General features: G+C 36.9%; 1 protein-coding gene across 38 annotated transcripts in view; it reads left to right on the forward strand.

Moving 5' to 3' along the window:
• NRCAM (neuronal cell adhesion molecule) overlaps positions 1-22937 on the forward strand; it is a 252687-nt gene that overhangs the window by 203118 nt on the left and 26632 nt on the right. For 23 of the 38 annotated variants that reach the window (XM_036230263.1, XM_036230231.1, XM_036230240.1 and 20 more), the window contains 12 exons: positions 699-883; positions 2305-2436; positions 9764-9907; positions 11127-11238; positions 12623-12789; positions 12875-13022; positions 14528-14652; positions 15267-15296; positions 16836-16937; positions 21084-21281; positions 21375-21445; positions 22337-22562. In XM_036230263.1, the coding sequence (XP_036086156.1) occupies positions 699-883; positions 2305-2436; positions 9764-9907; positions 11127-11238; positions 12623-12789; positions 12875-13022; positions 14528-14652; positions 15267-15296; positions 16836-16937; positions 21084-21281; positions 21375-21445; positions 22337-22562 (1640 nt within the window). The remainder of the gene's footprint in view (positions 1-698; positions 884-2304; positions 2437-9763; positions 9908-11126; positions 11239-12622; positions 12790-12874; positions 13023-14527; positions 14653-15266; positions 15297-16835; positions 16938-21083; positions 21282-21374; positions 21446-22336; positions 22563-22937) is intronic. The other 15 variants (XM_036230243.1, XM_036230239.1, XM_036230250.1 and 12 more) reach the window with 1 other exon arrangement.

The raw sequence follows: 22937 nt of genomic DNA on the forward strand, positions 1-22937 counted from the left end.
TTTAACTCTAAGCCTATGTTCTAGCTTTTCATCTGTCTCTGTATTTCATAATTCAATAAGAAACACAGGTGAGAAACAGTTTAAGTAATACATGAGTTCGATCTATTCTTACCAATTGGCATAGTATTTTTTAAAGCTACTGATAATGAGATTAAGGAAAAGAGTGCTATTTCTCTAATCACTTCATTTACATTATTAGATAGCCTGCTATGAAATAGAAAAGTTCTTCAATTTGATATGGAAATGTGTACAAAAGTTCATGGGCACAAATATGTATATGACCTCTTTGTGCATTTTTAACTCTAGCTGATAAAAAATTATAACTCAATATCATTAATTTCATAGTAATTCTTTTGATTGACATAGTACCTTTATGCAAAATTTTCCAAGTGCCTCATTGATCAGAACTTCGAGGAAAATAACTAGGTCCCTTCAGTCAAGTAACTCATGCAAGCATTCTCACTGCATCACTGAAGTCAAAGTTTATGGTGCACCATAAATTAGTATAGTTCTGATTATGTGAAATGGTAGCTTACAGCCTGAAATATGAGGTTATTTATAAAAGTGTGATGCTAGTTAAAGTGTCTCTATATTTCTCATGATTTTTACATAAAGAATTTGTTATAAAAGTGCAAAAAAAATTATCCTCAAAAGCAGTTGGGTGAACTTTTTTATAACATCATTATTTATTTTATCAGGCCTACCCCAGTTATTTACTGGATAAAAGAAGATGGAACACTACCCATCAACCGGACATTTTATAGGAACTTTCAGAAAACTCTGCAGATCATTCAAGTTTCAGAAGCAGACTCTGGAAATTACCAATGTATAGCAAAAAATGCATTAGGAGCCATCCATCATACCATTTCTGTCACAGTTAAAGGTATATCATTGTTTAAAATGCATTGCTCTTGCCTTCATGAGAAGGATTAAATATTCAGTTAGCATGCATTTGATTATATTCATCAATAATAATAAATGTAAATTTATTTCAACGTTCATGATACCTTGAATCTCTTCTCATTGCTGTTTCTAGTGCATCTAAATCAGTTTAAAAATTTACTCCCTCAACTCTTCATTACAGAAGATTCCAATTAAAAATTGTAAAAAGAATGAGGGAAATAGAAAATTGCCATTAGAATCCCTCAGTTTTAACTGCTGCAGGCAAAAGCCAGTGATGAATGCTAAAATTAGTAAATAAACCTTGGGAAGAAACAAGATATTGGCATAGCCTCAAGTATATCTTCTCCCCTCACCTAAGAAAAAATTAATTCCTGAGGTAGTTTCAACATATGTCACGCATTCTTTACTACTCCTCCCTTAAAAGAGATGGAGCTTACTTTCCCTACCCTTGAGTGTGGGCTGGACTTAGTGACTTGCTTCTAATGGGGTATGGAAAGCAGCAAAATAGTAACTTTACAGTGGAGAAGCCTGGCAAAGTGATCAGATTAACATAACCAGTAGTAAGTAATGCTGATAACATGTACTCCCTGATACAATGTAATCAGAAGGGTTCATCACCTAAAACCTCAGTCTAACCATAAGAAAACAGAGAGACCCAAGTTGAAACATGTTCTACAAAATAACTGATCAGTACCCTTTAAAAGTCTCAAGGTCATGGAAGATAAAGATCCAGAAGCTGTAGGATTAGAGGAAAGTAAGTAAGGAGCTGTGACACATAAACACAGTATGGTGTCCAGGGCAAGGCCCTGGGACAGAAATAAGACATTAGTGGAAAAACTTGGGAAGTCCTTATACGGTGTGTAATTTAGTTAATGGTGTTACCAGTCTTAATTTCTGGTTTTGATAACTGTTCCATTGTTATGTAAGATGTTAACATTAGAGAAAAGTGGGTGAAGGGCTTATGGGAACACTCTGTACTAACTTTCCAACTTTTCTAAAATGCAAAGTTTTAAAAATTGCCTCCTGATTTTATAATTACATATATTCTATGGAGCTCAGAATTTGAATTCATGTATTTTAGCCCTACCTATAAATTACTCTACAATATTAGATAAATTTGTCACCTCTTGATGTCTGATTATTTTAATGTAAAATAAGATAATGCTATTCTATCAAAAAGGTCTAGAAGTAATACATATATGTCAGTGAGCTTCCTTAAGCATTCTCTTGAAAATCTGATTCTTTGAAGCATTACTTATAAATGTATTCACTCTAGAAAAATTAAACCAACAAATGTTTTGAAAAATATCCCTTTTTATTATTAAAATAGTTTAATATATTAGGTTTGCTAAAATACTTATTTGTTTCATATTTTTGGTTTTTTTCTTTTCCTCAATAAAGCGGCTCCATACTGGATTATGGCACCTCAAAATCTTGTGCTGTCCCCAGGAGAGGATGGGACCCTAATCTGCAGAGCTAATGGCATCCCCAAACCCAGAATTAGCTGGTTATTGAATGGAGTCCCAATAGAAAGTAAGTTTCCTTGACTGGTTCAAGTATATTTCCAGAGCATAACTACATCTTAACAGGGAACTAATGGTGATAAAAATAATTTGAGTTAAGGAAGCAAGCCATGTATAAATTAAACAGAGACATCAAATAACCTTTAGATTTTTATCTTATTACCTTTAGAAGTTTATTACGACTGAATATTTTGTACTGTTAACAAAGTAGTATGTATTGATTGGAACTCGAGAATATTTTCTTCCTGTTTTACATGGATCATAGGAAGAATGACAGGGTCAGAAATAAACATCACTGAAAATTTCAGATTATTTGTTTAAAATGTGAAGTGGTTTGTGGAAACATCGTAGAAGTCAGAGGAGATGGGGCTAGAGATAGAGCCAGTGGCTATGATAAGAATAAGAGACATAGCTGTCTTAATTTAAGATGTTCCCATGTCCTCCAGGCTTCAGAGGTCACTGTCCTATTTAATGCCCAAAGAAGAACATATCCTCCCACCCCAGTCGTATGCAGGAAGTTTGATCTTTGACCAGTTTCCATCTCAGGGTATTGCTGAGATTATCCTTGAGCAAGTCTTACACAGTCCTGTCTGCTGCATGTCACTTCTTCTCCCACCTTCCTTGGACCTCTGCCATTTCTTTCTCAACCAGCTGCTCCAGGCTGCCATTTTATTGCCCAAAGTGTGGCCACAGGTCCTTCCATTAATCTAAATTGCAGCAAAGACAAGTTTTACAAAATTTGGTTAAAGGCTTAAGGATAATAGCAGAGAATTATAGTAAAGAAAAAATTGAATATGGATATTGCACCTCTCTGACCCCAGATTCCCAAGCCATGGCCATCCACAGAGAGCCCTGTGGCTCCTCTTTTTCTCAACTCCACCAACTACCAGCTGCGGCCCACAGGAGAATCTTGGAACACTTCCTCCTTCTTGGAGTTCAAATATTCTCTTAGACCCAGAGAGAGAGAAAATCAGTTTCTGTTTAAAACCCAGCCTCAGGCTCACCCTCCCAGTCAATAACATAATAATCTGCAAAGATATTTTTACTCACAATAAAGACCTCCAGGTGTATGATGTAGAACAATTTGGATCCTCATTGCCTCCAAGTCAGAGTCAAAAATTGGTTCTTCTTTTACATAACCAAAAGTTTCATTAAACTAACTGGCTTTCCTCAAATATCTTCATCCTAAGGTGAATCTGAAAACTGTTGGCAAATTTGAAATGGCACAAGTCTTTGTTTCTCACCATCAAGGTTGTACAACTGTGTTCTAGACTGAGTAAGAACACCCTGTTTTTGTGAGTATTTATTAGGAGTTTGTTTGTGTCACGCAATAGTTGTCAGATATAGTCACGTACCCTATAATGACATTTAGGTCAATGGCGGAACATATACACAGCAGTGGGATACCATATAGCCTAGGTGTGTAGTAGGCTATACCATCTGTGTTTATGGAAGTGCACTCTGTGATGATCGCATGATGACAAAATGACATAATGACACATTTCTCAGAATGTATCTCTGTCATTAAGCATTGCATGACTGTACTCTGAAACCAACAGCTGTGTTTACTGTAAAAAGAAATATGCTCCAGGGATAAAACATATTCTAAACAGACCAGCAAGTGGGGTTTGGATATCTCCATTCCCAGTTTTAACCATGATCAGGATCAAGAAGACCCGCAGAGAGCACTTTATGGTTGTGCACGAGGAAGCTACTTCCCCTCACAGAGGCATATGAGTGAAAGAGAGAGAAAAAGTGGAAGAAAGCCCAGAACTCATAGAATGCACCTCCACAAACCTAGATGGTATAGCCTACTACACACCTAGGCTATATGGCATCCCACTGCTGTATATGTGGTCTGCCATTGACCAAAATGTCATTATGGGGCACATAACTATATCTGACAACTACTATGTGACACAAACAAATTTATGGTACGATATCTGATTTTCTTAGGAATGCACACTGAATGGCAGTAAAGTGTGGAGCGTGCTTAGCACTTTGGCATCCCATTTTTTATCTCAGAGGTTCTGTGCCCATTTATGGAAGGTTAACTGCACCAGAAATCTGACTTCACTGAAATTAAGTCCGAAGGGCCATGCATCTAGCCACTCAGTAAGAAAACCAGGTATGCAGGGAATGTTGAAAAGATAAATCCTGAGGCTGGCAGCCAAAATGTAATCATAAGCAGAGAAAATTGAGACAGAGGTGGGTCAGTGACATAAGAACAAGAGAATATGAAATAATGAAGCTGATCTTTCCTCCTGATTTGCTTGGCTTGTTGCCCTTCCAAACTCAGCATTGGCAGTGACTTTCAGGAACCCTTGTAACTCCAGTTGTATTAAGAGCTTTGAAAATGCACTCATAGATACTCGCCATTAAACGAAATATTTTGGGGAAGGATCAACTGCAAAAGGCCTGATTTTTTTTGGTGAGAGGCAGCACAGGACAGTGGTCCCAGGAGACAAGTTAGGCCTTTCTACTATAACCTCATGTCACCTGATTAGGTACAGAGCAGAAAGAGTTAGAACAAAATCTCTCAAATCAGGTTCCAAATAAAGTTCATTTCTTCTATCCCAAAAGTATTTGTTAAGTCCCCACTGGAAGGAAAATAAGAGGCTGAGCCAAGATAGGATCAGAATTCTACAGTGCCTACAGATCTAGGTTCCCTTGAAGTCTGGTGTGCCTCAGAGCTGCCACTTGGATGGACAAGCAAGGAGAGAAACACCATGTGGCATGGCAGCAGAAAAGGGCCCTGGCCTGGCTGCCACCTGCCCCATGGTGCCAGGAGCAGGTGCTGTATGTTTACACCAAGGTCATGTAAAGCATCTCTGAAAGGTGTCTTTCTTCACCTTCAGAGGCCAAGCCAAATGTCTATGGATTGCTGTTTGGAATCTCATAACTAAAAGGTGATAAGCTTTAGGCACCTGGCAGGAATCATCATAGCTCTCTACACAATGATACTGCAAGGACGTTGCTGTTTCCTGCCCCTGCGCTCAGTGGCTGGTCCATCTGCAACTTCTGCTGAATAGTTTCTTGACTAGACACTAAGTCATAAACAGCTAAGTTCAAAGTGAACCCTACATTCCTCCATTTTGCGTTGACTTACTCTGATCCCACATAAGGAATAAATGAGGAACAAAACTGTCGAAAAAATTGGTAGAAGTTCGAGGAGCCCTATGCCTCTCCCCTTTCTACCCTGATTAATAGTTGCCCCATGAATTTGGAGGACCCTAAACAGAATTGCCTTCGAAGTTTGGGACTATCCTGGAAAGAGGGGATTGTTTGTCATCCACAGTTTGCTGAGTTGTGCACCCCACAGCTGCATCTAGCAATGATGGGTGCTGAGAGGATGGCAGAGAGGCAGGAGAAGAGAGAGCAAAGTCTGCTGCAATATACAGTGGCACAAAATTAGCATGGTAAGGATTTCAAACCTTCAAGGGGACTAGACTGGGCCCCAGAAGGTAGCTAGAAGCACAAGCTGGCTTGCTGTCAGCACATTTCACCTGAGCCTGCAGAAACCTTGGGTGGACCAGCTGCTGAGGGTGGAGCAAAGAAAGTTGTCTCTTTGTAGCATCCCCACCAGGTGCCTTAAATCCCCGCCAGGTGCCACACAACAAAGATACTATCAGGGGACCATACTACCAAATACGTAGCCTCTCCATACCTGATTGGTGGGCAGTCATCTAAGGACATTGACACTCTTTCCATCTCTGCAGCCTCTGGCTGCCAAGTACACATAAATACTATGAAAATAGGAGCAAGATCAGGGAGAAAGAGGGGTAAGACTTGGATTTTGCTAGCAAAATACAGTGTTATTGATTTGTGAATTTGCATTGTAGACCTGGAACCTACTGTTTTACAAAACTAGGAGAATTAACTCAAAAACTGGGCTCTAATCTTGATGTCTTCCAAAGCTCTGTCTTTCTCAGGACTAGTCAGGTTACTTTAAACTTTTCTTGAAGTGAAAAACAGACTGTATTAAATATGGAATTAGCTCAAAACTACCTAATATGTTTTTTAAACAACTACAAAAGTCAGGAAATAAACAGAGCTGCAGAGAGCTGGTGCAGAAAGAGAACTTTGATTTTACTGTGTGATCGCGGTGTCTGGGAAGGTGTGGAAGTAGAACCCAGGACCTGAAAGAAAACATCCAAGGCCAAGACCATGGACACCATGGTTCCCATCCCTGTCATAGAAGGCAGCAGAAGAGCCTAAACATTCCCCTTGTGAGTTGTGGTAGATCTCAGATTCTTCCCCATGGAGTGTTTGTAAGATCACACCATTATTTTGTTAAAAGATTTCTTTTCTCCAAGAGATGAGGGAGAAAAGGTGCAAAGGGAATAAGAATGGACAGAAGATCTCCTCCTGCCACGATTACATATATTGCTGACATTACAGGGAGAGATTGAAAACCAGTATCACATGATAAGCAGCCAGGAGAATAGAGGCATGGACCAGGATCTTCCCAACATTTCAAGGCATCTTCCTATTTCCTTTTCTCAAAAGTAAAGGATTCAGTTGGTACTCCCTTATACGTGATAAAATAAGTAGATGAAGAGGAAAATTCATCTCTTCGCCTAGAGATTTGTTCTACATTATACCCAAATGTTTAGATTTCAGAAGATGTTTATGAAGTAGACTAACTCAGAAAATCTGAGCATTAATTTCATGTTAAACAAACCATTAAGTGCTCTAGTCTCTAGTTTCTCATCTCCAAAATGCATATACTATCTAGTTAATCTATTTCACAAAATTACTTTTAAAATAATGCAACAGCTATAAAAATATTTTAAAAATTGATAGCACTCTATACATGCAAAAGCTAAACAAAGAAATAATGGATTCTTTCAGTACTTTTCTCTGGGAGGTAGCTTCCCCTGCATCCCTCACCCTAAATCCAGACAATTCAGTTCCTCCCTGTATGTCCCTGTTGGCTTTCAAGCTGCTGCCCTAGTTCTTGAGCTCAAAATGGGTCTGTCAGCAAGGATGTCCTTGTGCAGGCTCTTTAAGAGGAACATATGGGACTCTGGCTGCTCTTCATCTCACTCAGCCACAATCTCTGCTGGGTTTCACAATCATAAATTGTGGAGACTTCTCTTCCCAGCACTGGAACCTTCAGCTAGGGAGTCTGTTGGGGGATCAGGACTCCTCGCTGCTCTGAGGGAACCTACACAGCTGAGATATTCCTACCAATTTTTAACCACCGCACGTGGTTTTGGGACCATCCCATTCCATGTCTTTTCCCCACCTATCAGTCCTGAGGTGGTTTTTTTCTGTGTGTTCTTAGTTGTAGGACTTCTGTTCAGCTAGACTTGAGGTGATTCTGAATGATGGTTGTTCTGTCGTTTAGTTGTCATTTCAGTGTGGTCGGAGGCAAATGCAGCATTTACCTACTCCTCCATCTTGACCAGAAGCCTACATAAAACCTTTTTAAAATGGCTTATGTTGTGATTGATGAGTCTCCACTGGGGGAAAGTTGTCCTAATGGCTTTGTTCATTGAGCTGGTCTTCCATGTTCATAGTGGTGTAACTTCTTTTCATTGTGGTTAAAAAACACATAATGTAAAGTTTACCATGTTAACCATTTTTAAGTGTAAAGTCAAATAGTATTAACTATATTCACATTGTGAAAGAGATCTCCAGAACTATTTCATCTTGCAGAACTGGAGCTCTATACCTATTAAACAACACAAGGTGGTATAACTTTTAAGATCTCAATATACTGAAGGAATTTGAAGAGCTCTTCTCGCTCAATCTGCTAGCCATCCAGAGAGATCCAGCCCAGAGCTTTCCCCAGGCCTCATCACTGTCTCAAATGCCCATCTCTCACTCTCAGCTCTCTACTGCCTGGTATGTCCACAGAGACACAGTCAGAATAGACACATGGGGGTCACTGAGAGTCCCCTGAGGAGTCCCAATACTGAATGCTGAAGTGCTGGATCCAAAAGTGCTAAGAAGGAATTAAAGGAATTAGAACTTACATTTGTCCCCTGGTTGGAAGAACATGTTTCCTAAGGTAATTTTGGAAATATTAGAGTCATAAACAGCAGATGTGAGCTAAGAAGCCAACTCAAAGTATCTTGGCATACCCCCATCTCTAGTTGAACTAACTGTGTCATATAAGATAATTTCATAAATTAGCTATCGGTTGTACCAGAGTGTTGAATAACTATATACAGAACTGTATGACAGTAAATTTGTGTGGTTATAAGCCACTAAGTTTGTAGTAACTTGTTACACCATCAGTAAAAAACTAATGTAGAATGAGGGAGTGTAATACTTTGAATATGTGTAATAAAACAAGGATGAATAACTATGGTTTGGTTTATTTTTATTCTAATGAGTTAATAAATCACAGGTGAACTGAATAGTTGAGATTTTAAAGTGATAAAAGAGTCTAAATACAGTCTAAATAAATCTATAAATTATGCTTTAGATGCATATGCTTTTCCTCTTATTAAAGAGAAAAAATGGTGGTTAGAATGAAAGTAAAGTCTGCTTAAGTGGTTCAAGTTCCAAAAGTAGTTTAAGAGAAAGGGTGCTGTTATTTAGTTTTGATTTTGATCAGCATGCTGAGACAGATGCCTGTTATTCCTTTTAGTGTACTTTTAAAGCAATGCAAGGTCACAGCTTCAGGATTAGCATTCAGAAAAAGGAATTTATCTTTAGTAGCACACAGCACTTCAAATTATTCAGCATGCCTTGGGCTAAATTCTCATATTATATTACTCGACCAGTTCCATTCCACTTCAGTAAGGATCAATCCTGGTCTCAACACTTTATAAGAGAAATTTTACACAATTTATTTCTATATCAGCCTCAGGAATTTTCAAAGCAGGAAAATAAATATGTTCACATTTGATTAGTAGTCCTATTTTTATTTACTTATTTAGTAATTTCAGTAAGAGACTCTGAAATACAAATTTGGATGAGCTATTTTTTGGCTAGCTTTTTCCGTCTTCTCTTGATAATTAACTTCTCTCTTCATAAATAACCGTGGTTTCTATGTGAATAAGGCAATGTTTTCCTGAATATTGCAATTTTCACCAAACTTGTGCTTTACTCTTCCTGCATCTCTTAAAATAATATTCAGTTTTACAGAATCAATCCACTTAAGACCAAATGAATATCAAGCATATACCCATGTTGATAAGTGATAACTAAATTCTGAGGAAGAAAAATTATGGCTTCTGCCTGGGTTCTTGGTCTTGTCCTACTTATTGGATATACCTAGATCAGTCTGTATTTCTCTTCTGCTTACTGTAACATAGACCTCAAGCTTTACATCTTCTAAGCAAAAAAGAATAAATATATACTTTTTTACACCCAAACAGTTGCCCCTGATGACCCCAGCAGAAAAATTGATGGCGATACCATTATATTTTCAAATGTTCAAGAAAGATCCAGTGCGGTGTATCAGTGCAATGCCTCTAATGAGTATGGATATTTACTGGCAAATGCATTTGTAAATGTGCTGGGTAAGCTCTTTCTTTATTAAAAACATGGTAAATTAAAATAATGACCTGTTATTTTCCATTCATTCAGCAAAAATGTACTGAGGATCTACTAGGTACAATGCAGAGTACTTGGAGCTATAAGGGATATGGGAAGATGGATAAGATACAAATCTTGCCTTAAAGTGTATTACAGTCTGCTCTTTATGTTCTTTCATAACACAGTTTTTATAATGGGACATTCTTCATTGTAGAAATAATCAGATAGGCTGCTCCATTCACAGATGGGTAGACCAAGTGTCAACCCCCTGCATAGGAAAATAGCATTGTTCTGCCATTAATAAAGGAATGCACTGCTATTCCATTCTTGGGAACCAACAAGTTCAGTAAATTTCATGATGGTGATTTTTTGACAATAAATCACTAATCATAGTGTTTGGCTTTTATCCAAGTCACATATATGCTTTTATTTATTAACTTATAATAATGTGTTTATAGAAAGTTATGATATACTCAAACATATTCTAAAACAGTTGGTTTATGTGAACATTGTATTTCTCATAATGAACAAAACTACCAAAATAACAAATTTTGTAAAAGTTTATGTGAGAATTTTTTATGGTACCAGGGAATTATATTTCAACTCTTCAAGTGTAGTAGGCTCCCTTTCAAACAAAATTAAAGTCAATAAGCTAACCAATACTTGATATTTTTCCATCATCCTTAAAACGAAGATCAGTAAATCAAAAGAAGAGCTGAGCAGTTAAGATATTGGTGAATGTTTAGGAAGTAGTTTTTATTTCTGAATTTGTTTTTCAGTCATCAGCTCTCTCCTTTTTTCACCTGTGTGTTTCCCACCACTCCTACCTACCCATCCCCATCATAACCCTAGGGTTATCATGAGCCAGTCACTCAAAAAAAATATACTTAACCATGATTTTTGTGCCAGGTACTGTGCTACTTTCTGGGAAACAATAAAAGTCCCATTCCCTGCCTTCCAGGGACTTAAAGTATAATAAATCAGTTACTAAAATACTATGCCCAAGTAGGATGTGGGGCATGAGGCATGTTTTTCCACTTTGAGCGACTGGTAGTGCCATACCTTTAGAGAACATAAGAGCAGAGACATATTGGTTGTGCTTTACCATAAACTCTAATGGCCTTGAAACAAAATGCAATAAAATACACAGGGGGCCTAAATGTTTATTTTAATATTTACTTTATCTTTTAAAAATGTTTTTAGCTGAACCACCACGAATCCTTACATCTGTAAACACACTCTATCAGATCATTGCAAACAGGCCTGCTTTACTAGATTGTGCCGTCTTTGGGTCTCCTCTGCCTACTATTGAGTGGTAAGTATTCACCCTATTTTTTTTTTAGTATTAAAATTTGCTAAAGCCTTCAAATTGCTCAATTTGTTGAGTTTTAGTCAGGGAACAGATAGGGGAAAGGCAGTGCAGAATCTATCACATATTAATTATTAAATTTTTCACAAATATTTATTAGCTACTTGCTCTGTGCTACTTTCACATGTATAATCTATTTAGCAGCACACTTTGTCTACCACAGAAATGTGTGTAAGTGTTTTTGAAAATATTTAAGATTGCTGTATTTTACAGTGCCATGGACATTACCTGGAACTTCACGAATGGTGGCTGGAGGGATTGGGTGGGGAGCATTCCTTGACAATAAAATATCATTTGGGGTAGAGGAGAGGTTCTGTAAGCTCAAAACTAGAATTTGTTATGACTAGTCTTTACCTTTAGTACCTTTCCACCTGAACTTTCTGACTTGGATCCAGCAAACTCTCCTGTGTCCTTTTATTCCCCACTTTAGACCATCCTCTTTCATATAACACCCCTAATATAAGTTCTATTCATCCTCCTAGCTTGCTTATTTTAGCAAGAGCTGGAAGAAACAAGGCTAACATAGGCAACAGCTCAGAAAGAATGAGTGAAAGAAAATTAGAACATTCATTTATTGATCATCTATTAGGTTCCACTCACTGTGCAGGGCTCTACCTACTGATGTGAGATTAAAGATGGGTTTAGGATTAAAGGATAATCTCCCCAGATCACCAGTTCAACCACAGAGAAGAGAAGTATGGATGCTTGTGCAGATGATTTCCTAGTGAAGATGGCAGGTTAACACTTAGTTCAGCTTGACTTACCTTCACCTCTTTTCATCCATCCACACTTTTCCTCTCTGACACCAGGAAGCTGAAGGTACACATGATTTATATACATGCTTTATTTTTTTCTCCACTGAATATTTTCCTATTCATACTTTCAAAAGTACAATCCTTCTAACCTTGAAATCAAAATCTCTTTCGAATTGTAGCCTACAGATGGAATTGCAAATACATCACAGTAGGGAAGGAAATGTCAAAAGGGCAGTCTTCACTTTGCCTATTTTATCACTTCTTTACAGATAGAATATGTAATAATGTGTTTCTTAAACTATGAACCTCTTATAATGAAAATTACAATATAAATATTTTGTATTATCATCCTAATTCTTCAAGTGTCATTTATCATTGTATTCACCAGTTTTACATCTTGTCTTTATGTTTACCCCTGTGACTTACAAGCATGCAATATGCTTGTGCAGATTCCCATCTCTGAACTTGATACTACAATGCAGATCATGGTGTGTTGACTTTGAACGTGATATTTTATGTCGGATTTCAAATTATGATGTGTTTTATTTCTCATTGTGATTATTTCCATAATGAAGGTTTAAAGGAGCTAAAGGTAGTGCTCTTCGTGAAGATATTTATGTTTTACATGAAAATGGAACTTTGGAAATTCCTGTGGCCCAAAAGGACAGTACAGGAAGTTATACATGTGTTGCAAGGAATAAATTAGGAATGGCAAAGAATGAAGTTCATTTAGAAATCAAAGGTAGGGCAAAATATTTTCAAGAATTATGTAACTTTGAACAAATTTTCCAGCTTTGGCAATGGATAACAATTACTTTAAATTCCAGATCCAACTAGGATCATTAAACAGCCTGAATATGCAATTGTGCAAAGAGGCAGCACAGTGTCCTTTGAATGCAGAGTAAAACACGATCACACCTTAATCCCCACTGTCACATGGCTGAAGGACAACGGTGAGCTGCCCAATGATGGAAGGTATTTGAAGACAATTCCTTTCCTCTCTTCTTTCTTTCTTTAAACTGCAATTGAAATAAAGGTTTATTGTAGAGTGACTGACTGTGTTGTTTTGAAAGTTTCTAAAGTCTGCCCTCTCCAAAATAGATATGCATTTTCTCCCTGCTTTAACATGTTCATACCTAAAAAGGTATCAAGTTATTGAAATAAGACCCTGAGAATGTTTGTCTATCATTGTGCATTGGTCTCCTGTGTAATTCAGGATGGGAAAAACCTTTCAGATCTTGAACAACGTCCATTGTTTTTCTGCCTTGTACAGTGTGGCCTCAGCTGATGTTTTCATTACCATTCTACGAATAAATAGAAATACGATCTCTTTAATCACCAGAGTGCATCTGAATCCTTGTCACTATTTTAAAGGACACTAGTTTTTATTTGGATAGGGAGTTTTCTTTTGATTTTACTTAAAGCCAATAAAAAGAGAAGAAAGAATTTTAAAAAGCATTTAAAAGAGTCTGAGCATGTTGCAGCCCTGTAGCTTAGAATGGAAGAAAGGCAGTATTTTTTTTCTAGGTGTGGCCCTCAATTTGACAAAGTACCTAGGGTCGAAGGTATGAATTTTAGCTTAGGTGGTTTCAAGCATCACCCCCTCTTGGAAAGAATACTGTGCACTGGTGATTTCTGTGGTTTGCTTGCAACGTACCTAAATGATGCCCTGCTGCTTGTTAATAGCCCCTAAGAGAACTACGTGGCCTTCTCTTTATACGCAGAGTGTCCATCTAGTCTATGCTTCAACTGTTCAGTTTTATTTGTGGAATCTGAGTTGATAAAGATGAGAAGGAAATATGAGGAAATGACCTTTGGGTTAAGTTGGTTAACGCTTTAACTTGGAAATTCCCTGAGAAGACAATAAATGATTTATGCAACCTTGTTAAAACCTTGCATGAATCCTGTTTACATGGATTTGACCTACTGAGTAATGTTTCATGCCCACAACTAACCTCTAGAAAACTTTTTATTGTGATTGCTAATCTAAATCTTCCTGTTTCTAGTGATAAAGCTGATTACTTTTCTTTACATTTACTTTCTTGAAGAGCATTTATGCATGTGGCAGAAATAACACAAAATTTCTGCAGTAAATAGTAAATTATTTTAAAATATACACTTTTGTTGGACATTGAGTTGAATGTTCAAGTGTTTCTTAGCAGCAGAAGCAGTAGGAAGGCCTTCTAGGAAGATAACCAGAGCTGTCCCACCTCACCTCTGGATGTCTCTGGGTCTCTAAAGAAGCTCCACAAACTCCAGAGCCGTGGTTGATTGCCACTGGACCAGATGACTTGAGAGCCTTTTTAATTCACGGTTCTAATTCATTTTCAAATTATTAAATCTTATGCAATGTGTGCTGCAAGTCATCATCTTTCTCTTTTATCAAATTCACAGTTTCTTTTATGCCAGTAAAGCAAACATCAGATGTAATTGGATGTCCACTTCAATTTGAGTGTGCTCTGAATGTGTTTTATTCACAGGTTCACTGTTGACAAGGACCATTTGGTGATAGTCGATGTAAGTGACGATGATGGTGGGACCTACACATGTGTGGCTAATACAACTCTGGACAGTGTTTCTGCCAGTGCCGTGCTTAGTGTTGTTGGTAAGAAGTGGAACACACACAGAGTAACTGACTGCCCTGTTTTAGGTTGAAAGGAAAAATTGTTGATAGTAATTATTTGCTTGTTATTATTTTACAGTTTTATAGATGAGTTAAGTACCCACATTTTTCTTCTTTGAAAGATGCCTGTGAGGCATAATTTCAATATAAATATAATCTGTAGCAGCACTGGAATAAAATGTTGGTTATGCATATTGTGATATTTTATAAGAAAATTTGGGTAAATAATCTTTTATTTAAATTTGAAGGCTTTCCTCCTCAGCTGTCCTCGACCTTTTTGGCACCAGGACCCTGTGCTTCTATGAGAATCTAATGCCTGGTGATTTGAGGTGGAGCTGAGGCAGCGATGCTAGGGCTGGGGAGAGGCTGCTCATCATTTTTTATGCAACCCAGTTTCTAACAGGCCAGTCTGTGGCCCAGGGATTGGGGACCCCTGCCCTAACCTGTTACCACATGTTTATCAATGCCTTGTCTCACAGCTAAGCATAAGGCTTAGTTTATAACCTCAAGCATGTTCAGTCTTTGTCTTCTGTGCTATCTTTTATCTTCCCATTACTAATTGTGATTTAAATCCTTTATATTAATGTCCTTTCTAGCTCCCACTCCAACTCCAGCTCCTATTTACGGTAAACTAATGAGACTTCTTTCTCTATTTTCTATCAAACAATTTCACATTTGCAGAATTACTTTCTTTTCTCTATCACACCATTGTGTTTCTTTAAGGAAAGGGGCTCTGTCAAATGTTCTGTTGTGTTGCTCCCTTACTGTTATAAATCATTTCTTCATGATAACACTGGAATTTCTCACTGAATATATTGTCACTGTTTTCTAAATATTTCATGTGTTATTATAAAGTCATTTCATTTGATAAGAGTTTCTCTTTGACATAATTTCCTTGTAAAGTAGGATAGTGTTTTTTCAAAAGCTATCATCCACATTTTATAGACTATAAAAGTTATTTCAAATATTACACAAATTAGATTTTTATTTCAGTTTATTAATAGTTATTTTGGAAAAATAAATGTTGTTTTGGGATTCCAGTTTCAAGAAATTTACACTGGAAAGCAGCGGATGTTTAGAACAACATTCGACCTTTGTATCAGAGAAAACCAACTCACTGTATGTTAACAAAAGATAAAGCACTAAAGAAAAAACAAAAGGAGGGCACTTCCAGTTTGTGTGATTTTCTGAGTCTGGAAAATAAGTCAGAAATTATTTCCAAAAAATTTTTTATTAAAGAACCCTCATCTTTATTAAGCATATAAATACATAAATTAATTTTGTGGCATAAATTCAGCTGGATTTTAGATATTATCTTTAATTATACTATGGAATCCCTGTCCTATATAGATATTTATGGCTTCTTTACTGATAGGAAAGAAGTATCTATATTTTTCTATGGCTTCTGATCCCCCAAGAACCACAGTTACCCCCGTGAGCAAGGTCAGGAAAAAACCCATAGAGGAACATTAACTCTCCGGATCTCAGAAGCACCATTAGAAGAGGCAGATGTGCTTCTGGGACACCATCATCTCAAAACATGACAGTGTCCTCTGAAAGTAAGCATACCGCCTCATGTGCCTAACTGACTACTGCACTGAGCATCTGCATAAGGTATGCTTGCTGAGGGCTACCTCAGTAAAACTGATGCTACCTATATAGCAACAATTTTATAATTCCCTTAAAAATATAAATATTCTTCAGGAGCCCCTAAGTCCATAATTTAGCATGTTTTAGCATTTGAGTCTTCTTTAAACAGTACATGTATTTGCCTGTATTTGTTTTTGAGCATTTACTATTCTGTTTCTCATTTGTCAGAAATTAAGCTTTGACATTATTTTTTTTTTGTCTGTATTCATTCATGTTTATGAGAAGACATATACTGAGCATGCTGGTGAACCATCCATACCCATTTCACTAGTTTTTGTTACAAAGGATTTCGTTTCATTTGAAAAAAAAGCAAGCAGAACTCATTGATGGGTTGTCTTGGGTGTGTTCATGTGCTCCCAGCAACCTCAGTGGTTTTCATTTCATTTCAGTTGCATGCTTATTGACCATTCAGTGTGTTATGTCTTTAATATGTGACCTCTGTGAGTAGTGTCATAAATAAAGGAGAACCTCATAAGGATGGATGGTTAATTATGATGTATATGTTTGGTCTACAGATGTCCCAAATCCTCCCTTTGATTTAGAATTGACAAATCAACTTGACAAAAGTGTTCAGCTGTCATGGACACCAGGCGATGATAACAATAGCCCTATTACAAGTATGTGGTGTCATTTGCTTTATCACTGATAAACTTAATGACCATTTGAAATACTTTATCGTATGCAATTGAAATTCTTTATAGAGATATTTGCTGGCATTCTCTGCATCATTACTAGTAGAAAACATTTCTTTATGGCTCTCTTTTCTTCAGAGCTAGAGTTATGTCTGGTTATAGTTTCTACTATGTGACGCTAATTAATTGCTAAATATGTTAATTAAGCAAATACACTTTCATTTTGTGTTTAAGATCCATAAAAATCACCTTAAATTTCAAGGATAGTAGGAAAATGAATTGTAAGGTTCATTTTGCCCATTAACATGAGAGAAAAGGACAGGAGGACCAGGTGCAGTGATGTCCAGTCTGTTAGAGAATTGGGACTTGGGGAGTAAAATAACTTTCCAAATTCACAATTGGTAACAGAACTGGGTGTTGACATCATGTCTGTTAACTTCTAGTCCCAGGTCTCTTTCTTCTAATTAGCCTTTGCTACAAAGTCGTGGCCCATCCAAAAATGTCAATTCTTCACCTTGATAACATAAGCCTAGGGAATAAAATTGAATGTGGGACCATGCCATAAGGACACTGGAATTGCTTACTAAAATTAGGTTATAGATAAGCTTAAAAGTTTTAAAATGAGAAAGATGCTTAAGAGAGTAGACTCAAGCAACACAAGCCTATAATATATTATTACCTTCAGGTGTATACTGCAGAAAGACTAAATTCTTTTCCGATGGCTACCTAAGATTATTCTGAAATGTGTGTGTTGACTTATTACACCTGCTGGGAAAGCAGAATATTTCTAATGAAATTAAACAGAACCCTCCTCTCTAGCTTGTATAATGTAGTGATGTTCCTTTCTCAATTGAGTATTGTTCAATGTCCATGATCAGAACACTCATTCATTCACGCTGAGTCTTCCAGTTAACATATTAGCCAGACTTAGCTGGTTAGGATGCTTGGAGACTTTTTTTTTACCTGTGTTAAAATTATACTTTTAGATATCAAGGCATTCCTACTCATTCATTTATTCACTCCATTCAACAGATATGTATTGAGAACCTATTACGTACTAGGCATTGTTCTAAAACAAAACAATCAAAAATCTCTGCCCATATGGAGCTTATATTTTAGTTGAGGACACAAATAAGATAAAATTAATAACACATATTATGTTATTGTGAACAATGTCTTTATTTCTATATATGTACATGTGCACATGTATACACACACACACACACACACACACACACACGGACACACTACTTAGAGCTCCCTTCGAGAGAGAACGTGCTGCAAAGAGTATTAACAGCAGGCTCCATCTGCTGCACCTTCCCTAAGGATCTGCTGCAGTATTCACGTGAGGCCCATCTCTTCCTGAGCTATTCTAGTGACTAAGCACCATGAGGGACCTAGAGCTCAGCCACATCTAATACAGAACTTTACTGTAGGGCTCCTCATTGACCTGGCTGAGACCATCTATACTGCAGTGTGAGGCTTTTCCTACACATCCCTCCTTACTTCTCCCTCTCCTTTCACAGATGTCAGATCTGTATCATGGTCTAAAAGTCTTCCCTGCCTACTCCTGCTTTCTCTCCCTTTTATCTTCTACAGGCATTTTCCCAAAACAGTCTCTCACTTTTAATTCTGTTTTAGCATCTGCTTCTTAGAAAACTCAAGCACATATATATCTATACACATGGTTGTATGTGTGTATGTTGTATGTGTGTATCCATATATGGTACATGTATTCAGAACATGCAAAAAAAAAAACATAAGAAAGAGGTTTAGGAATATAGGATTCAGGGGTATAATTATGAAAAGGGTAGTCAGGAAAGGCCACATTAAGAAGGTAACATTTGAGTATGTCAGTAAAGACATGAGAAAGGAGGAAGTGAACACATTGTGCAATTTCTGGGGGAAAAACTTTCCTTGCAGAGCAGGAAAAAGAGCAAAGGACCTAAAACAGGGGGCACGTCTGCTGGAAGACCAGTGTAGCTGGAGTGAAATGGATAAGAGAAAGTGAAGTAAGAGAAAACATCAAAGAGGTAAAGAGTTGGTGGGTAGGGGTAGAGTGTGAACTTGCAGGTCATTGGAGGGATTTAAGTGGAGGAGTGATTTCTACTGAAAACCTTCCCTTGATTCTCAAACTGTATTGAAGTACCCTGTAGAACCTCAGCAAACTCACATGGTTGCTTCAGGATATTTTTTTAAGTTTTTGATTTGTAAATTTTGATATTTAAAAAGTACAGTGATGACTCTTCAGCATCGTGTGAAACATTAGTTTAAGGCAGCTTACAGTTTCGACATGATATTGCTGCATCACATTGTAATGATGTCTCTTCTCTGCAAAGCCTTTGTTGTGATAAAAAACAAGGACCACATGAAAATCATTGTAGAACAGGAAATGAGGAAGATGGTATCTAGTCTGTTTACAAGGTTTCAGAAGTTACGCAGTGTCCAATAGGTTTTAAGTTGTTAAGACATGACTATTAAGTCATGTAGACGTATTTACATGGAAATATTAGATATTTCTTTTGCCCTAAGGGATCCATGAAAAAAATTACGGAGACACTAAGTTTACCATGAACTGAGAAAGTTTGGGAATTTGTGAGTTAAGAGTTATGCAATAATTCAGGCCAAAGATTATGGTGGCTTGGAATAGACCAAGCAGGATGGAGGTGCTGAGAAATGGTCACATTTGCATATATTTTAAAAGGAGAGCCAACAGGACTATTGAAAGTTTGAAAGAAGGAGAGGAGAGGAGCTAAGAAGGACTTCAGGGTTTTGACCTGAGTTGTCACTATGAAGTTGGAGAGGAAGATGGGGATTAGTCTTGGTCATATTTAATTTGAGAGGCTTTAATACACAAGCAGATTGAGTCGTTAAGTAGGCAATTAGCTATCCAAGTCTGCAGTTCAGGGGAAAGGTAGGGCTGCAGATATAAATGTGAAAGTTATAAGTTTTTGAGTCTGGAGATCACTTGCAAATTAATGTAGATTGAAGGAGAACACTAAGTACTTCACTTCAGAGCACTGCAATACATGTTTCTAGTTCGTATCAATAACTCGTATTATGGTACATGGCACATAGTAGGCAATTAATGAATATCTAAACACCTATTGTTTAGAAGGGTAAGACACGGACATACCACAAAATTTTAGTAAATGCAAGAGGTTATGCACTGAGAAGTGAGTCTTCCACTCCTGATTCCTAGTTCCTCTGACGACACCAGTGGTACTGTTATATCCTCTGAGAGATAATAAAGTACATTCAAGTGTATACATATCTGTATATGTCATAATAAACCCTTTTAATTTTTACACAAGTGTAGTATCAAGTACACACTGTTCTATACTCTACTTACTTTGACTTAATGATATGTTTTAGAAATCATTCCATTTCAGTGCATGTAGAGTAGCCCAATTCATTTTTTCCAACAGCAGAGTATGCCATTATGTGGATGTACTATAATTTTTAAATCAATGTCCTGTTGATGAACATTTAGGTTGTTTGCAATTCGGTTATTTCAACTGCAAACAATGCTACAATGTGGATTTTTTTCCCTGTGTTTTTGAGCATATGCATGAGTACATTTGTTCAAAATAAATTACTAGAAGTACAATTTCTCAATCAAAAGGTATCTGAGTTAAATATTGTTAGATCTTCTAAATTGTCCTCTATAAAAGTTGTACCAATTTACACTTCCCACGAAGTATGAGAATGCTTGTTTCCTTATGTCATAGTCAACAAAGTGTGTTCAGCTTTTGATTGTTGCCAGTCTATTTAGTGGAAAATAGTATTTAACTGTATTTAATTTAACTGGTTATGAAAAAATTGATCTTTTCATATATTTAAACTTTTCTAGGAGTATGTGGATCTCTTCTAAATAGCTTTAAGTAACTAAACTCAACATGCTAGAGAAATTATTGGGTATGCTTACGTATTAAAGATGATGATAGAACTCTGAAATCAAAATATTCTAATGGAATATTTCTTGAAAGTGAAATAATTCTTGTTTGACTATTCCTGTTAGATTGTCTTATTAGTTATCCTAGCACCTTACTGTTGGATGACTTAATTCACTGTCTTGTGTTTATTGTGTGCGTGTGTGTGTGTGTGTGTGTGTGTGTGTGTTGTGGCCAGAATTCATCATTGAATATGAAGATGCAATGCATGAGGCAGGGCTGTGGCACCACCAAACTGAAGTTCCTGGGACACAGACCACAGCCCAGCTGAAGCTGTCACCTTATGTGAACTACTCCTTCCGAGTGATGGCAGAGAACAACCTTGGGAGGAGTTTGCCCAGCGAGGCATCTGAACAGTATCTGACCAAAGCTGCAGGTAAAGCAGGACTTTTAGGATATGAAATAAAATAGAAAAGCTTTTCACTATTTGGAAAATACTAAAGGTTACATGCATATGTCTAACTTCTAGAACCAGATAAAAATCCTGCAACTGTGGAAGGACTAGGATCAGAGCCTGATAATTTGGTGATTACATGGAAGGTAAGCTATGTATGAAGACTTCAACTTTCCTCAGCATGTTTTAGACTGAAAAAAAAAGTTGTTTTTTGTTTTACCCATTTTGGGGAAAAATATATGTGATACAGCTTTATTTAAAAGATAGTGTTTATAGTAGTTAAAAGCTTGATACTTGAAGCCAAAATGAATGAGTACAAATCCCAGCTTTGCCATTTACCAACTGCGTGACTTTAAGTCGGTTGTTTAACATCTCCATTATGTGTTTTCATGATAGGAATAATGAGAGAAACGACATCATAAAATTAAAAGAATTAATATATATGTAAGGCCTAGAAGGTGCCTAGCACATATATGTGCTCAGTAAATGCTAGCTAGTATTATTGTCCTTACAGAGAACCATTTAGAAGACATGTACCAAGCTATTCCTAGTAGTCAACTTCTTTTCTTTTCCTTTTGGCTTATCTGTATTTCCTGAGCTTGGAAAATTAACATATATTTACCTGTGTAATTTTAAAACTTATTTTAGATAGAGCTATTCGTGCACACTTGTATGCACACACATTCGTATCTACTTATATACATACACACATGTAGAAACAGGAAGAGTGCAAGCCAACCTCTTTTTTTTTAATAAAAAAGCAATTCACAAGTTTCAGTCTCCAAGTAAAATAGACAGTGATATACTGTCGCACAAACAGGACTTTATAAAGGAACCTATATAGAAATTAACAAGCTTTGAAATGTTTACCCCAAATAAGCTTTGAATCTCGTCAAAAATGAAAAAAAAAGATAAAAGTGCCAATTTTAGTGTTTCAGTGCTCTTTCTTTAAGTCTGGGAGTTGGTTTTGCTGTTCCAATAAAAGTTTGTTCAGTCAATCTGTTTTATAAGCTCTGATTGTTTGGCTTCTCTTATAGCCCTTGAATGGTTTTGAATCTAATGGGCCAGGCCTTCAATACAAAGTAAGCTGGCGCCAGAGAGATGGTGATGATGAATGGACATCTGTGGTTGTGGCAAATGTATCCAAATATATTGTCTCGGGCACGCCAACCTTTGTACCATACCTGATCAAAGTCCAGGCCCTGAATGACATGGGGTTTGCTCCAGAGCCACCTGTTGTCATGGGACATTCTGGAGAAGACCGTAAGTGGCTGATATTTAATTTTTACTTTTTCCCAGCAAAACAGACTTATAAGCCAAGTCTATTTCCAGAGGTGTGTAGATTAGGAGGAAGAGAGGCAGCAATTATTTTGTTTAACATTTCTGAATTTAAACAGCCTGCTATATAGAAAATAGGTTCAGAATGTTAAAAGTCATTACTTTAAAAAAAAAAAAAGTATGTTTTTCTTACAAAGTCAAATGAACAAATCAAAAATCTACTCTTAATACATGAAAATTCATAGAATAGGGCTGAAGCATGCTTCAAATGAAGCCAAAGTTATTAGTGACATTTTTTGCATGAAATTCAGATAACATTGATACTTCTACTGCCCCCCCCCCCCGTTTCCTTCTTTCTCT

Source organism: Rousettus aegyptiacus, unplaced genomic scaffold, assembly GCF_014176215.1.
Source record: "Rousettus aegyptiacus isolate mRouAeg1 unplaced genomic scaffold, mRouAeg1.p scaffold_m13_p_13, whole genome shotgun sequence".
NCBI lineage: Eukaryota > Metazoa > Chordata > Mammalia > Chiroptera > Pteropodidae > Rousettus > Rousettus aegyptiacus.